At 40.9% G+C, this 16,753-nt stretch overlaps 5 protein-coding genes across 5 annotated transcripts; 3 read left to right on the plus strand and 2 right to left on the minus strand.

The window, feature by feature from the left end:
- Positions 1-34: 34 nt before the first annotated feature.
- On the minus strand, positions 35-889 carry GCK72_003319 (uncharacterized protein; the record flags this gene model as incomplete). The annotated part of the gene is made up of 1 exon (XM_003093267.2): positions 35-889. The coding sequence occupies one exon, from the start codon at positions 887-889 to the stop codon at positions 35-37; it is 855 nt and encodes a 284-aa protein (XP_003093315.2).
- Positions 890-4,478: 3,589 nt separating this feature from the next.
- GCK72_003320 (uncharacterized protein) lies at positions 4,479-4,847 on the plus strand (the record flags this gene model as incomplete). The annotated part of the gene is made up of 1 exon (XM_053723967.1): positions 4,479-4,847. One exon carries the CDS (start codon positions 4,479-4,481, stop codon positions 4,845-4,847), a length of 369 nt encoding a protein of 122 aa, XP_053592612.1.
- Positions 4,848-7,163: 2,316 nt separating this feature from the next.
- GCK72_003321 (uncharacterized protein) lies at positions 7,164-7,994 on the plus strand (the record flags this gene model as incomplete). The annotated part of the gene is made up of 1 exon (XM_003093266.2): positions 7,164-7,994. One exon carries the CDS (start codon positions 7,164-7,166, stop codon positions 7,992-7,994), a length of 831 nt encoding a protein of 276 aa, XP_003093314.2.
- Positions 7,995-8,092: 98 nt separating this feature from the next.
- On the minus strand, positions 8,093-9,055 carry GCK72_003322 (uncharacterized protein; the record flags this gene model as incomplete). The annotated part of the gene is made up of 2 exons (XM_053723968.1): positions 8,093-8,311; positions 8,963-9,055. The coding sequence occupies 2 exons, from the start codon at positions 9,053-9,055 to the stop codon at positions 8,093-8,095; spliced, it is 312 nt and encodes a 103-aa protein (XP_053592613.1).
- Positions 9,056-9,709: 654 nt separating this feature from the next.
- On the plus strand, positions 9,710-16,246 carry GCK72_003323 (uncharacterized protein; the record flags this gene model as incomplete). Its single annotated transcript, XM_053723969.1, has 11 exons — positions 9,710-9,713; positions 9,767-9,835; positions 9,884-9,958; positions 10,015-10,940; positions 10,989-12,331; positions 13,194-13,547; positions 13,606-13,859; positions 14,521-14,647; positions 14,697-14,866; positions 15,747-15,898; positions 15,944-16,246. 11 exons carry the CDS (start codon positions 9,710-9,712, stop codon positions 16,244-16,246), a joined length of 3,777 nt encoding a protein of 1,258 aa, XP_053592614.1.
- Positions 16,247-16,753: the final 507 nt, after the last annotated feature.

The raw sequence follows: 16,753 nt of genomic DNA on the forward strand, positions 1-16,753 counted from the left end.
AACAGAAAAAATGACAGAAAATCAAAACACAGAATTATAGCGCTTCCTGAATCTTCTTCTTCCACTCCTCCACAAGAATCGATTGCTTCTGGAGCTCCTCTGACGTGAAAATCTTAGTCTTCTTCGGCTGGAAATCCTTGTCCTCGCATACGATGAATCCCTCATCTGAATCCGAAATCTTCACACGAGATCCAGCTCTCGGAGCATTCGCAACTCCAATGTTGAAGACGAATAGTGGCTGCTCTTTGGTATCAGATGGAGAAGGAGGTACTGGAGTTGGGGAAGACGGTCCAGATGTCGGTGGTGTCAGGAAGGTCGATGACGTGTCGGTCACTGGTGGTGGAACGATGGCTAGTGGACATCTAGTTCTGGTGGGAGGCTTCTGACTTTGAACAAAGTTGCATGTTGAAAGCGGTGGTGGTGGAACAGAGTATTGGGATGGCGGAGCAGTGAAGATTATTGGTGGTGGTGGAGCAGAGTACTGTACTGTGGCCACTGGTTTAGGAGCATATCTAACAGAGGGCGGGGGAGCAGAGTACTGGGTGACGGCTGGATTGGAGGCATATCTGGATCTATTGGCTTTAGAATAGGGCTTAGCACCGGTTCTTGACTTCTCCGGAATTTCCCAGTATTGATGGTGAGTTGTCTTCTCGGGACAAGTGAGAGTGACGTCGACTAATTGAGCACCAGGTTCCATCCTAACCTTATTTGTGATTTTCACAAGTCTTGCTAAGACTGCTCTCATATTCTCAGCGTTTTCGGTATCATCAATAGTACCGACCCTTTTGACACAGTTGACGCCTGGGTACTCGACGAAATTGGCTTGGACTGGACGATCGGCGGAAGGCATTGGGAAAGGGGCTTTGGTAGACTGGATAGCAGCTGACATGATGACAACGAGGGGATCTGAAATTATAGAAATAGTTGGTTACTGTAAGATGGTCACTGTAAGATGAGAGGGAGTCCAAGTGAAGAAATGAAGGAATTAGCTAAATTAGACTATGTAGGAAGGGGGGTCTAGGGACAAAAAGACTATACAGGACAGGGCAAGGGCAAGGAGAGAAATAAACCGAGTCACCATCCGCTAGAACACAAAATGACTATAATGAGAGTATTCTGGTAGTGACAGTCACATCGACAATAGCACTGCCCGCGTACGTTGTCCATGGGAAACATCTGTCATCTAGTGTGAGTAATCTGGGAAGATGGGACTGACTTGGGATAATAAAAGTCAATAAAATCAATAGCCAAAAAAATAAGTGATTCTGAGATTAAAAACTGGGTTTTCCAAGGTTTTTAAATGCAAATTTTGTTTTTTTAAGGATTTATTCCACCCTAGCTCGAAAAAAGTTATAGGTTATTGTAAAATGATCTAAATTAGTCAAAAAATGTTGGTATTGATTTTTTTCTGGTTTATGGCTATAAAACACGCCATAAATCTCCTTTAGGATTTAATTGCAAAATTTCAAGGTTTCTGAATCTTATTCCACCTTAACTCAAAGAAAAAAAGTTATAGCTTACTGTAACATGGTCTAAATTACCCAAAACAAAATTTAGTCATTTTTTTTGGTTTATGGCTATAAAACAGCCATAAATCTCTAATATATACACTATATTTCATGAAAAACAAGATTTGGACGTTTTCCAAGTAGTTACAGTAGTTGTATAGCCATGAAATATTAAAAATTGAGTCAAAATTGGAAACCAAAAGGTTTTTGAGTGAAAAACTTCAAAATTTCTCAAAATTATCATTTTTAATTGGAATTATGTTGATGAATCGAATGAGTTATAAAAATTCAACCAAAAATATCATTTTGGATTTCTAGAGGTGTAGCAGGGTGTTAACGGACGGGGTTAGGGAGCAGACTAACAGGTACAGTAGCAGTGTATAGGGAAAAAGAGAGGGAAAAGACCGAGTCACCATCTAGTAAGAAACAAAATGACTATAATGAAAATATAAGAACAGAACTGGACAGATTGACCCAAAACGGGAATATGTGCGTCTTTGTGGGCGGAGTCTGCAGGTATGGGAAGGTCAGTCAATAACTATGTCCTGATAACCATCTTCTCATTTGCAATGAGGTTCCAAGTAAGGAGATAACCAGATAGTGTGAGTGGGAAATGACCTTGAATGTGCATGTGCCAAGTGTGACTGGCATGGTACTGTAGGAAATCTATTGCTTACTGTAATCTTCACATATTACTCGCACTAGATGAATTTGTATATATTCATTCGATTCATCAACATAATTCCAATTAAAAAATGATAATATTGAGAAATTTTGAATTTTTTCCCTGAACAAAATTTGGTTTCCAATTTTTAAATTTTTACTCAATTAAAATGGTTTTATGGCTATACAACAACTGTAACTACTTGGAAAAAGTTTAAATCATGTTTTTCATGAAATATGCAGTACTTTTTATAAATTTATGGCTGTTTTATAGCCATACAACAAGAAAAAATGTATACGCATTTTTGGTTAATTTAGACCATCTTACGATGAGTTAAAACTTTTTTTGAGTTTCGTTGGAATGAAATACGGAAACCTTGAAGTTATCCGATTAGATACTGAAAAATGCAAAAAAAACTTTGGAAACCCTGTTTTTAATCTTAGAATCGAATATTTTTTGGTTATTGATTTTATTGACTCTTATTATCCCAAACCTCTCCCATCTTCCCAGATAACTCGCACTAGATGACTGATATTTCCTATAGACTACGCGGGTAGTGCTACCGTCGATGTGACTGTCACCAACAGAATATTTTCATTTTAGTAATTTTGCGTCCTATTGGATGGTGACTCGGTTTTCTCTCTCCTTTTCTCCTTTCCTACTGTACCTATTATCCTGACCCTACTCTAACCCTGTTAAAATTCTTCTTGACCAGCGAGTTACACCTCCAGAAGTCCAAAATTACATGTTTGGCTGAATTGTTGAAACTCATTCAACTCATCAACATAATTCCAATTATGAACATAATATTGAGAATTTCGAATTGTTTTTCTGAAATACCTTTGTTTTCCAAGTTTTACTCAATTTTTAGTGTTTCATGGCTAAACAACAACTGTTACTAATTGGAAAAAGGTTTTAATCTTGTTTTTCATGAAATATATAGTACATGTTAGAGATTTATGACTCTTTTATAGTCGTAAACCAAGAAAATAATTACAACGAACAATTTTTTGGCAAATTTAGACCATTTCACAATGAGAAAACTGATATCTTTGAAAAACCAGTTTTCAGTCTTAGAATCGCTGTTTTTTAATTGGAAAGCGTTTTGGTTATTGATTTTATTGATTATCCCAGATCACTCCCATCTTCCCATATTACTCCCACTAGATGACAGATGTTTCCCATAGACTACGCGAGCAGGGCTACCGTAGATATGACTCTGACTACCAGAATACTCTCATTATAGTCATTTTGCGTCCGATTGGATGGTGACTCGGTTTTCTCTCTCTCTTTTCAATATCCTGTCCTCTACAGTCTCCCAGTCCCTAGACCTCTTGTCTGTAGCTTAGACCCCATAATTTAGTTTACTCTCTTATTTTTTCATTTGCTCTCTTTCTATCTTACAGTGACCATGTTACAGTGACCATTTTTTTAGTTCAACTTAAAAATGATGAAGACGGAGAAATCCGCCCATTTTTTGAATTTGGAGTTACGGTGGAATAAATTTTCTCAAAATCTTGCGATTAAATACTGGGAAATGCAAAATTTGCAACTAGAATCCTTTAAAAATAAGTTTTTATTCATAGAATCACTGTTTTTGAAATTTTGGAAAGCGTAACACGAGAGGTGGTACCAAGGTTATCGATTTTATTTACTCTTATTATCCCAGATCACTCCCACTAGATGATAGATGTTTCCTATAGACTACGCGAGCAGTGTCAGGGTAGCCTGCGGCGCTAAAATCAGCTGGGGCGCCTTCGGCGCAAAGAAAGTTGTGGGAGAAGGAGGAGAGGATCTTGTTGAAACACCTATCTTTAAAGGCGTATATCTAAAAAATGGGCGGAGCTACTGAAAAATTGTCAACAGCGAAAATAATTTACATTATCTCTTCTACATTTTTGAAGTTGACAGTTTTCAGATAGCTCTGCCCATTTTTGAGATATGTGCCTTTAAACATTAGAGTTTCATTGAAAACTACACTGACCAAGCCCTCCCCCAATTTTCGCGCCTAAGGCGCCCCAGACGATTCTAGCGCCAGGGGCACCCAAAACTGTTATAGATAAGCGTTCTAGCGCCGCAGGCATTCCAGGACACCCACCGTCGATGTGACTGTCACTACCAGAATACTCTCATTGCAGTCATTTTGCGTCGTAGCGTATGGTGACTCGGTTTTCTCTCTCTCATGCTCTCCCTTCCTACTGTACCTGTTAGCTCAATTCTTACCCCACATCTGTTCTTCTCTCTCCTGATTTAGCTCTATTTCAGAACCCATCTCTACTACCTCCCCCCCCCCCTCCTCTGTCAAAATGTCTGTAACTTCTCTGTCATCCGGATCCGCCTCTTTCGACTTATCGGTCTCCCTTTTCGAGGCGTTCGACTTCACCCCTATGCAACTTGCCTTCCAACTCAATGCTCAGCAACAAAAGAGACGCAATTCAAGTCTCAATTTGTTTCTGGCAGAGGACTACCTCTCACTAATGCAGAAGAAGGAGCTCCGTAGACTCCCAAAGGTCGAGGGAAATAGCTGGAAGTGTTTCAGCGGAGAAACTATCAAGAAGGAGCGTCCACTCAAGGAAGAGCGTCCAATCAAGATGGAGCGTCCAGATCAATTTCCAGTTGTCAAACTGACAATTTTCGAAGTGGATTCCGTTACAACACACTATTTTGATGTCTAATTATCTGTTTTTTTTTAACCTAATAATCTTTCACTTTTGTTATGACTTTAACTTTAATAAACTTTGTTAATTATTCACACAGTAATCCTTTTATAGTTCTACCAATAGACTCGCTGTGACTCTCTCTGCCAGAACATTCTCATTAATTTCATCTTGTGTTCTATCGGATTGTGACTCGGCTTTTCTTCTCTTTCTCTCTCTCTCCTACTTTCCACTCTTACTGTACCTGTTAGCCTGATGTTAGCCTGATGTTGTAATGGACCTATTCTGGGGTAGCAAAAAATAGTTTTTTGCTTATTTTTTGCTATTCAGAAAGTAGCAAAAAAGCAAAAAACTCCTGGTTTGGAGGTATTTTTTGCTTGACCTTTTCTAGGGCAGCGCGCGGATTTCTAGGCCATTCGCTGCAAGACCTGTGTTTGGTGTAGATTTACGGGAGATTTTTTGTGATTTTTTCTGCAATGTTCGGAAAAAAAAAGATTTAACGATTACAAAGCATGAAATGAATTAATAAAATCACGAATTCAGTTCAAAAGTAGCGATAAAGTTCATGGATGCTGAAAAAATAACAAAAATTCTCCCGTAAATCTACACATGGCCTAGAAATCCGTGGGCTGGCCTAGAAAAGGTCAAGCAAAAAATAACTCCAAACCTGGAGTTTTTTGCTACCCCAGAATAGGTCCATAAAATAGTCTAAATTCATCAACATAGATCCAATCATGATTTTGAGAAGTTTTTCACTCAAAAAACTTGTTCTTCCAATCTTTACTCAATTTTGGTATTACTGTAGTCTAACTGCAGTCTTACTGTATTATGAGTCTATATTTTTAGTCTGTGTATCGATAGACTGTGACGGCGCAGCAAATTGACCATTTGAACATTCCACCTATTACTTAATACTATTCTCTTCAAATATTCACAAATTACTCCCACTAGATGACAGATGTTTCCTATAGACTACGCGCGCAAAGGAAACTTCCAGTGCTACTGTCGATGTGACTGCCACTACTAAAATATACCTGTTCTGTACCCGTTAGCTTGATCCCTACCTTACTCCTATTAAAATGCTTCTAGAGCACCGTCCTAAAGTTCCAGAAGTCCGAAACTATATGTTTCTTTCTGAATTGTTATAACTCATTCGATTCATCAACTTCATTTCAGTTAAAAATCAATAACTGTAATTACGGGAAAAAGTTTAAGTCTTGTTTTTCATGAAATATACAGTACATTTTGTGACTTATTTATAGCCATAAAGCAAGAAAACTTGAATACTACTTTTACTAATTTAGAATATTTTGCAATGAATTATAACTTTTAGTGAGTTACGGAAGAATAAATACTGAGAGATGCAAAAGTTGCATTTAAAACGAATATTTTTTGGTTATCGATTTTATTGACTCTTATTATCCCAGATCACTCTCATCTTCCCAGATAACTCGCACTAGATGACAGATGCTTCCCATAGACTACGTACGCGGGCAGTCGATGTGACTGTCACTACCAGAATACGCTCATTATAGTCATTTGGTGTCCTCTCGGATGGTGACTCCTTCTTTCTCTCTCATTTCTCTCTCTCATTCTCTCCCTTCTGCTACTGTACCTGTTATCCTGATCCCTACCCTGCACGTTTAAATGTTTCTATCTTGACCACCGAGATACACCTCCAGAAGTCATAAAAATTTGAAAAAGATTATTTAAAAAACTTTTTTCACTCAAAAGCCTTTGGTTTCCAATTATTCCAAAGTTTTCAATGTTTTATGACTATATTAGCTCAGCACAGTTGTTACAACTGCGCTCCACCGAAATGCCCTTAAAAATTTATCTTTTTCTTTGACCCTCTCAATTTCACACGCTATTTTCTTCGGTTTCGTTAGAGCACGGTTGTAAGAAGCGTGTCGTGCTAACGTGCTACAGCAATTGTAACTACTTGGAAAACGTTCTAATCATGTTAGAATCGCTATTTCTTGAATTACCCACGTTAGAAGTGGTAACTAGGTTTTGGTAATCGATTCTATTGACTCTTATTATCCCAGATCTCTCCCATCCTCTCATATTCCTCCCACTAGATGACAGATGTTTCCCATTGACTACGTACGCGGGCAGTGCTACTGTCGATGTGACTGTCACTACCAGAATACTCTCATTAGTTCCATTTTGTGTCCTATCGGGTGATGACTCGGTTTTCTCTCTCTCTCTCATTTCCCTTACTTGTCCTCTATTGTCCTTAGACCCCCGTCAGTACTCTAGACCTCTCCCAGCCTTTTCCTACATCTTACAGTGACCAAATTTTCTATAATTTCAGATCTCTTTGTTGCCACCATGCCAAGTACTATCCAGTCTTCCAAAACCCCTCTGGCTTCCGCCGATCATCCAGTGAAAGCAAATTTCGGTCAGTTCCTAGGCCGGAGCAGTGTCAATAGGACCCTTACAATTGACGATCTGGAAAAAGCAGAGTTTATGAGAGCAATCTTAGGAGTTCGTGAAACAATGTCAATCAAGTATAAGACGGAACCGGGTGCTCAACTAATCACTCTCGCATTCACCTGTCCGGAGAAGACGACTCATCATCAATTCTGGGAGATTCCGGAGAAGAATTGGAAGAAGTCAAGAGGAGGGGTTCAGAGAGCACAACGCTATTCAAAACCGAATAGATCCAGATATGTCTCGCCGCAAGATCTCACCGGGTACTGTGCCCTACCACGATCTGCTGAATATGTCTCAAAGCCAGTTGTCTACCAGTACTCTGCTCCACCACCACCGATTGTCTTCAATTCTATCAACACTGACAAACAGAAACTCCCCACCCGAACTAGATGTCCACTAGCCATCGTTCCACCACCAGTGACCGACACGTCATCGACCTTCCTGACACCACCGACATCTGGACCGTCTTCCCCAACTCCAGTACCGCCTTCTCCATCTGATACCAAAGAGCAGCCACAATTCGTGTTCAACATGGGAGTTGTCAATGCTCCGATGCCAGGATCTCGTGTGATTGTAAAGAAGATTTCGGATTCAGATGAGGGATTCATCGTATGCGAGGACAAGGACTTCCAGCCGAAGAAGACTAAGATTTTCACGTCAGAGGAACTCCAGAAGCAATCGATTCTTGTGGAGGAGTGGAAGAAGAAGATTCAGGAGGCGCTATAATTCTGTGTTCTTCTTTTCTGTCATTTTTTTTGTTGCTTTAATAATTAATATAACAAACTAATAATGCTCAAAATAGTTCATTCCAAATTTCAGTAGAATCATCTCAAATTGAACAGTTTCCTATAAAACACTCCAATTCCTCCACCGATTCCATAAGCCGAGTAGATCACAAAGTTGCCTAATCCAGTGTTTTCAGTGTTACTGGTGCGCATTTCACAATCAAAAAATCCGTCAATGAAGCCGGTGAGAAGATCCTGGAACGCGGTGCGTACTGCCTCTTGGGAAATACGGTCGTTATTGATAGGGACACAGAGGGTCTGGAAATGGAACGTTTGGGATCAAATTTATATTTTTAAATATATAAAGAGCAGGGCTATATTTTTGCAGTTGACAGTTTTTAGATAGCTCCGCCCACTTTTGAGATATGCGCCTTTAGATATGCCTGCGGCGCTAGAATGCTTATTTATAACAGTTTAGGGTGCCTGCGGCGCTAGAATCGTTATATAGAATCGACTGGGGCGCCTTTGGCGCAGAACTGTGGTGACATGTCTGCGACGCTAGAATGCTCATCTGGGGTGCCTGCGGCGCTAGAATCGGCTGGGGCGTCTTCGGCGCAAAAATGGTGGTGAGGGAGGTAGGAAAGAATCTTGTTGGAGCCGATATCTTTAAAGGTGCATATCTCAAAAGTGGGCGGAGCCAGGAAATTACTGTCAACTACAAAAATGTAGCCCTAGGTCTTGTCTACAATTTTGAATTTGCTTGTTTTTTGTTTTCTCCGCCCACTTTTGAGATATACACCTTCAAAAATAGCAGTTTCAACAAGATCCTCTCCCGACCATCAATGTAACCATCTTTGCGCCGAAGGCGCTCCAGACGATTATTGCGCCGCAGGCACACCAGACAGTCATAGATAACCATTCTAGCGCCGCAGGCATCTTCAAAGGCGCCTATCTCAAAAAGATGCTTACCTCTCCTTGCTCATCATACGACTGAAGTAGATCATCGAAGAAATTGGCGTGAGCCAAGGAGAAGAGACAGAAGACCAGAAGATTGAGACGCATCTTTGTCCTGTAAAGCGGCTGTCAGGTTTATATACTGTGTGATTTATGATTTTCGAAAAGATCGTTAGCCTCGTTCTTTTGTGATGCTAACACCGTGGGAGACAGAGCTATTGTGTCGTTACTTTTTTGGAGTTGTATGGCACAATAGGTGTGATGTTTACTGTCAAAAATATGGATGATTTTTGGTTAAATAGATTACAGTATCCCTACCCAAAATACTGGAAGACCGTAGTAAGTTACTCTGACAAAGCTACAGTGACAAACAAAAATGTGAACATTTTGGTCCAGAAATAGTAAAAATTCCTTTTCGTGTTAGATCGCATTATTTAGTTCAGCCAATAAGCACACAGTAAGACTACAGTAAGAACACTACCTTTTCTAGCTCAAAAAAGCGCCAACGGCGCGCCAGTAGCCATAATACCCTCGGAATTCCATTATTTCTCACGTGACCTCCCCCATTCTCTATTCACTTTTTCTTTTTTTTCCCTCGTGAAAAAATATATTCCGTGAATTTGACCTTGACCTTTCCCACAAGCCCCGCCCCCTTCTTTTTCTCATTCCCTTCAGTATCGATTAGTTATCGATTATTCTCGAACGAAACACTTCGAATTGTTCAAACGAGAAGCGCTTACTGAAAATTGAGAAGTGGCTCTTATGAGTGAGTTTTTTTGACAGGAAATTTTCAGAAATCCCAAAAATTATAAATTTCAGAGTTGTTGCTCCTTGTGCTGCTTGTTGCTACCACGCAACCGCTACCTATCCGATCGAAGGATTCAGAAGGTAAGGGGATTCTTAGAATTCTGGAAATATCAGAATTGCTCTATTCAGATGCTTTCTACCCAGTCCGTCATGTCTACCGTAACGCCAATGACTCAAATCTTCGCGCCTACCGTAGTCCTGGTGGTAAGTGTCATTGCACACCATTTTCTATTCAAAATTTTCTAATTCTGGCGTTCCAGACAAGCTCAAATCCTCCCTAGAGCACTTAAAGATGATCGCTCGAGTCACCAACGGAATCTACCTCCAACATGCTCTTGCATCTGGCTCCATCCCTGCAGACAAACTGATCTCCGAACTCCTCCACTTTGGAAATGTGACAATCACTCAAATCGCTGGCATCGAGATGTCTAAGGTGCAAAAGTCGGTGGAAATGTTGAAAGCACTTCCTGGCAGCCTTCTGAATCCGAATCCAGACGTCGCGGATATTGAGCTGACGTTGGGTACGATTCAGGAGATACTTGGAGCTATCGATGGACTTGGAGATGTTGGGATGAGACCAAGAGCTAAGGAGTTTGATGCATTCATGACAACACTGAGTAAAACAGATGTTGTGATTCAAGTGGTAGCGGATTTCGAGCGAAAAATGCATTCATGGAATGGTGCTCATCAAGAAATAAAAACTGTTACGGCTATCAATCGAGCCCAAATCTCGTTTGAAGATATATTTCATGTTGCGAACATAACGAAAACATGTTTGCCAAGCCTCCAGTCCACTCTCCCACTCTGGAAATACAAGGAGTTCAAGTCAGCCGCGGAGGGCTTGGAACCATCGATGAGACTAGTGGATGCTATAAACATTACCGATGAAAACATCCTCAACCTGGTACGCACAACTAAACAATGGACTCCCTACTCGGAGTACCTGAATGGTGTTCTGAGTCAACTGAATACCATGAGATCCAGCTACTCGGAATTCCAAAATGTTTATGATCTTCTGATGGCTCGTAAATCTCCTAGAAGTCGACTCGTCGAACATGCCGCTGGTTTTTCGGATGGCGTTTCTGATATTGTTTCGATTTCGGTGGATCTGGCGGATCCGTGGATGAAAAGTGTTGTCAAGTCGGATGAGTTGACGATTGCATTGAATGGATTGAAAAGTTTAGAGGTGAGCGTACAAAATAGAAATAAGAAAAACTATATTATGTTGTTACAGGTCGTGGCAAAGAAAATCGAAGATTCGCTCAAGAGTCCTGATCTCCTATCAGACATCACCCCTCTCTTTGAGAATTTGGACTTGCTGAACAAGTTTGCGTTGGACACCGACAACATCAAGACTGGAGTCACACAGGGTCAGACTGCCCCGGCTGCTTCACCATTCAACTTGGAATCAAAGCCTGTTACGGAGGCAAACGATATTCTGGAAGGTATCGACGAGAAGTTTGCCCAGCTCGAAGCCCTTGTCCCAAAGCTTATCCAAGCTGTCAGTGTACCCGGACTTGCTGAGATGTGTGATGCGATCATCAAAGTGTATGAAACCATCAAAGATTCGAAGGATGTGACCGCATTTACAAAAGCATATACTGATTTTAAAGATATGTCAAAGCTGAAGAATCTGGTGGACAATATTTATGGAATTGTCGCTAACATCACTGCGGTCCAAAAACCTAGAACTATAAAGGGTGATGCTGCAAGATATGTTTTTAGGACAAGTCAGTTGGACACTTATCATTCTACAGCTAAAACGAAGGCCAACATCTTCGAACACTATCAGAATAGTCCTGGATTGAAGTCGTTGATCAAGGCGCAGTCGGAAATTGAACGGATCCGGAAACTCGATCAGACAGTGCTGAACTCCTTCGACAAAGGAATGGAGGTGGTGAAAACCGTGGCTGGCACATCGGATGACTTGAAGAAGCTGAGGACAACGATTGAAGCAGTCAATGGTGTCAAAAGTAAGGAGATCGATGGTCTGGAGGAGCTGAAGGAGGCTGGGAGACACTCGAAGACAATCGGGTTGGCTGTCCGTGGAATATCCAGTATGAAGAATGTTTTGGAGATGAAGTCGGATGTCGTAGATCTTGCTAGAAACATCGACGTGATCGGGCAGTATAAGAAGGACGTGAAGGATTCTGAAGACGTGAGGGATCTGGACTCGTTGGTCAAGATTGCTGATGCAACTGAGAAGATGCTCAAGTCACTGGACACCTTGGAATCTACCGTAACCATCTCAACCTCCACTGTCCTGGCGGATCAGGCTGCAATCTTCGAGAAAGCTAAGATGATCACTGGTGTCAATGGGGACTATAAGAAGATTCTGGCTTCGGTGATGAGAATGGAATCGGAATCGTCTGGAATGAGTTCGCAAGACCAGTTTAAGGTGAATCATGTGAAGGAGTCGCTTGAGAAAATGGATGAGATGGATTTGGACTTTGCGAGTTATCAATTGAGTTTCACTGCTTCGAAGGCTTCGTTGGTTGTGCTCGATGAGTTTTTCGATCGATACTTCCAAAGGATGACTGGAATTGATTCGGGCAACAAGAAGGAGGTGAAGAAAGAGTAAGTGGTTAGGGTGATTTAGTTGCTGAGTCCAAATTTTTCAGTCATCTGGCCTAATTTTGTCGTTTTAGGGCAAATTTTGGACCAGGGGGACTTTTTTCAGCTTTCTAGGCCTGGAGTCGTTTTTATTCAGTTCTTTTCAAATTTCGCGCCAAATATTTTGTTCTCCGACGCGGCGCCATTTTCAAGATATGCACCTTTGAAAATGCCTGCGACTCTAGAATCGTCTGGGGTGCCTGCGGTGCTAGAATCGCCTGGGGTGCCTGCGGCGCTAGAATCGTCAAGGGTGCCTGCGGCGCTAGAATCGTCTGGGGGCCCGCCGCGCAAAGATGGGTGGATCTTGTTGAGACAGCTATCTTTAAATGCACATATCTAAAAAGTGGGCGGACCCAAGGGAGCATTGCTAACTACAAAAATGTAGTCCTAGATTTTATCTACAATTTTGCAATTGCTTGTTTTTTGTTTTCTCCGCCCAATTTCGAGATATGCGCCTTCCTTTAAAGATAGCTGTTTCCAACAAGATCCTCTCCTCCCTACCCAGGGGCCATTTTTGCGACGAAGGCGCCACAGTTATAGATAATCATTCTTGCAGCCCAGGCATTTTCGGACACTTTTGCGCCTGAGGCGCGCCATACAATTCTGTATAACGATTTTAGCGCCGTAGGCATGTCCGCGCCGAAGGCTCATGGATTCTAGCTCCGCAGGCCAATCTCAATCGATCTCTTCCGATCTCAGATGATCTTAGCCGATTTTGAGCGATTTATATGATAGGCTAAAAAAATAACTCACCAAAACGGAGCATCCTTTCCCGGCTCCTTCGCACCAAACATAACGACCATCTTGATCTTCTTCTGCATTTCAGCATGACCCTTCTATTCGTTGGTGGCGGTCTCCTGGGCACTGTACTCATCCTCGCCATCATTCATCTGATATTGTTCAAGTGTGCAAGTGACAAATTCTTCACAATCTATCCGTTCCTATTGCCACAACCGAATTGGTGGTTGCCGAAAGATACGGTATCGTATCTGAGAATTGTCGTCACTGCCATGCACACCAAAATAGAAGAATACCGTAACAACAATTTGCAGAATCAAAAAGGTGATTTTGTTGGACAAGATTTTTATAATTTCTTCAAAGGCTCATACATCTCGTATTGCGTTGCTTTTGATGAACCTTCCGGTGACAAGTTACTGGAGATTGATTCACAAGACAGCAGGTAAGACGACTCCTTTGTTCCCTCCGATATGAAAAAAAAATCGGATGATTTGTTTCAGATGTCAGGAACCTATTATCAAAGCGACTATGCCGAAACTGACAGGATACGGTACTCGATTCACGAATGCGAGTTTCGATGCGAATCTTTTCACATTGCCGTATAAAAAGGAGTGGTACATCACCGAGACACCGGTCGGGTCATCTGCTGATAAAAATTCGACAATTGAGAAGTTTTGGTGGCTGGTAATGCAGAAGAAGAGCAAGATGGTTGTTATGTTTGGGTTGAAGGAGAAAGGAAAAGATAGTCCACCTGGTGAGTTTTTTTTTTGGGCTTATTAATAAATTTTCATCCGGCCCGTAGTACGGCTAAATTGGGAAGCCCTCTAGGAGACCGACTTCAGTTACGGGACGTGACCTTCATCATTCTAAAGCTGAGAAAACGCATGTATTCAGTTTTTGTCTTCGATGCCTGGTATTTGAGAAAAAAACGAGATCAAAATTTGGACCGAGGACTACACGGCCTTTGAGTGAAAGCTCTTGCGCCGAAGGCGCGTCAGCCTTTCCTATATAAGCATTCTAGCGCCGCAGGCACACCAGTCAGTTGTAAAAAATCATCCTAGCGTCGCAGACATGTCTGCGCCGAAGGTGCGCCAGATCATGGATTCTAGTACCGCAGGTTTCTTTAAAGACGCTTATCTCAAAAAAGGGGCGGAGCTATTAAAAAAGTGCCATCTGCAAAAATGTAGAGTTTGATTTGGTGTAAATGAGCAATTTATAATAACACAATTTGAAAAATTTCTAAGTTTGCGGTCTGCTGGGAAAGGCTACACTGACCAAATTACACTGACCAATTTACACCGCACAATTCTTTTGGTCAGTGTAACGTGGTCACTATATGTAATTTGGATTATGGCCCACGTATGCAAGTATGATTCAAATGTTTAAAGGCGCAGAACTCAAATTTTATCTTTCAGGACACCTGAAGTACTTTCCTCTCAAGAAAGGGGAGAAACTTGAATTAGTTGGTCTCACTCTAGAGTGTCTTGAATGTCAAAAGGACAAGAATGGACTATTGTATAGAAAAATAAGCGGACAGTTTGGGTTTGTCTTTCAAATTTTTAAAATTCACTTGAAAAAAAACATATTTCAGTGGCAAAAAGTTTACTGTCACTCACTACTTCTTCTACAATTGGGAAATTTCGAAAACGAATAAAGACACTCGCGACTTGTTGATCAAACTTCTGAAGACTGCGCTCAGTCAGAAGTCACCGCTCGTTGTGCACTGCGAAACTGGTCGCCAGCAATCTTCGACTTTTGCTCGTGAGTACGATAGGGCACACTTTGAGTTTGAGCGTTGAGCAACTTTGACCGCGTATTCTATGTCACTTAGAGTCATATCAGCTAAAAATTGTTTATTAAGCTTGTAGGAAAAATCTAGGGCTTCATTTTTGTAGTTGACAACTTTTTGATAGCTCCGCCCACTTTTGAGATATGCACCTTTAAAGATTAGCGATTCCACATAGGCATTTGGTAAGTGTAACAGTGGAACGCTCGTAGAATTGTCCTATACTATCTAATTTTATTGAATTTAAATTAGTTTTGTAGAACAAAAACAGGGCTAAATTTTCTAGTTGACCATTTTTATAGTCACCGCCCACTTTTGAGATATGCGCCTTTGGATATGCCTGCGGCTATAAACAACTTTCTTTAAACACGTATATCTAAAAATTGGGCGGAACCAGAAGAAAATTGTAAACTACAAAATTGTTGATCAAAACTGGGACTGTATTTTCGTAGTTGACCACTTTTCAATAGCTCCGACCAATTTTGAGATACGCGCCTTTGAAAATTGTAGCTTGGAGTCATCGTGAGGGAGGAGGGTGGAGAGACACAGAGAAACGAGAGTGTCTGGTTTCTCAGCGAGTCGCGTCTTTCGCAGAATAGCAGAATAGCATGAAGTACTTGATTTAGCTGAGAGACGCAGAGAAACTAGACACTATCGCTTCTCTGCGTCTCTCCCCGCCGCCTTACTCTCACTCGGCAACGCCCATCTTCAAAGGCGCATATCTCAAAAGTGGGCGGAGCTATCAAAAAGTTGTCAACCACAAAAATGAAGTTCTAGAATTTTTCTACAACAAAATGTAGGTATATAATTTGTTATATGACTCCAAAACTAGTTAATTTTTAAAATGTGTTTCAGTCGCTGCTCACCTGATCACTTCGGTCTTTAAACTCAAACAATTTGATCTGAAAGCCTCGTTGTTGGCACTGAAATCGTCACGCTATCATTCCGTTACTGCTCCTTGTCAATTTGCTTGTAGCTCGATTTTGGCAATGGAATACTTTGCAACTGTATGTTTTACTTTTTCAAAATTAAAAAAAAAACAGTTTTTTTAGAATCTCGAAGTTAAAGATTTTAATGATCAGAAGATGAGATCAAGATACGTTACTCATCAAGCGAGTTGGGTTGCATACGATGTAATTTTTAAGGATGACGAGAACCCTCATCAAGTAGATATTGACGATGCAGATGCCAAGAAAAATGAACCTACGCCAGATGACAAGAAAAAACCCAAGTTGAAAAAAACGGAGAAGGAGCCTGCGAGCACAATTAGTCAAGTGAACGAACAGAATCAGCCAGCTCAACCAGAAGAAGGAGGAAGCCAACAAAACGAAGCGCCAGCTGAAAATCCAGAATAACTTTATTTATTATTCGGAAAAAAAACGAAACTACTCGGTACTGAACATTATTGTAATAAAACATTAATGTCTTGAAAATCATATTTTTGGTGTGTCTTTGGCAGCCTGCCCTTGTCTCAAATTCAAACGCACAATTGTATAATTAGGTTGAACTTGTAGATCACACATTGGACTACATTTTTCTAGTTGACAACTTTTGATAACTCCGCCCACTTTCGAGATATGCGTTATTAAAGATAGGAACCTCATGGAGCGCCTGCTCTCCCTCTCCATTCTTTAAAGGCGCATATCTCAAAAGTGGGCGGAGCTAGAAAAACTGTAAACTAAAAAAATTAACCCTTGTTTTTGATCTACAACCTTAAATTATATCAAATTCAAAAAACAATTCGATTTGGCGCCAAAACATCGCTATAAAGTTTGTCAGTTTTTCCAGAAAATGTTATAATAGCAAATCTATCTACTGTAGTTACAGCGATACTGTAATTTGAAGGATACGGCATTATAGGC

The sequence above is a fragment of the Caenorhabditis remanei genome, chromosome I (genome assembly GCF_010183535.1).
Source record: "Caenorhabditis remanei strain PX506 chromosome I, whole genome shotgun sequence".
NCBI classification, from domain to species: Eukaryota; Metazoa; Nematoda; class Chromadorea; order Rhabditida; family Rhabditidae; genus Caenorhabditis; species Caenorhabditis remanei.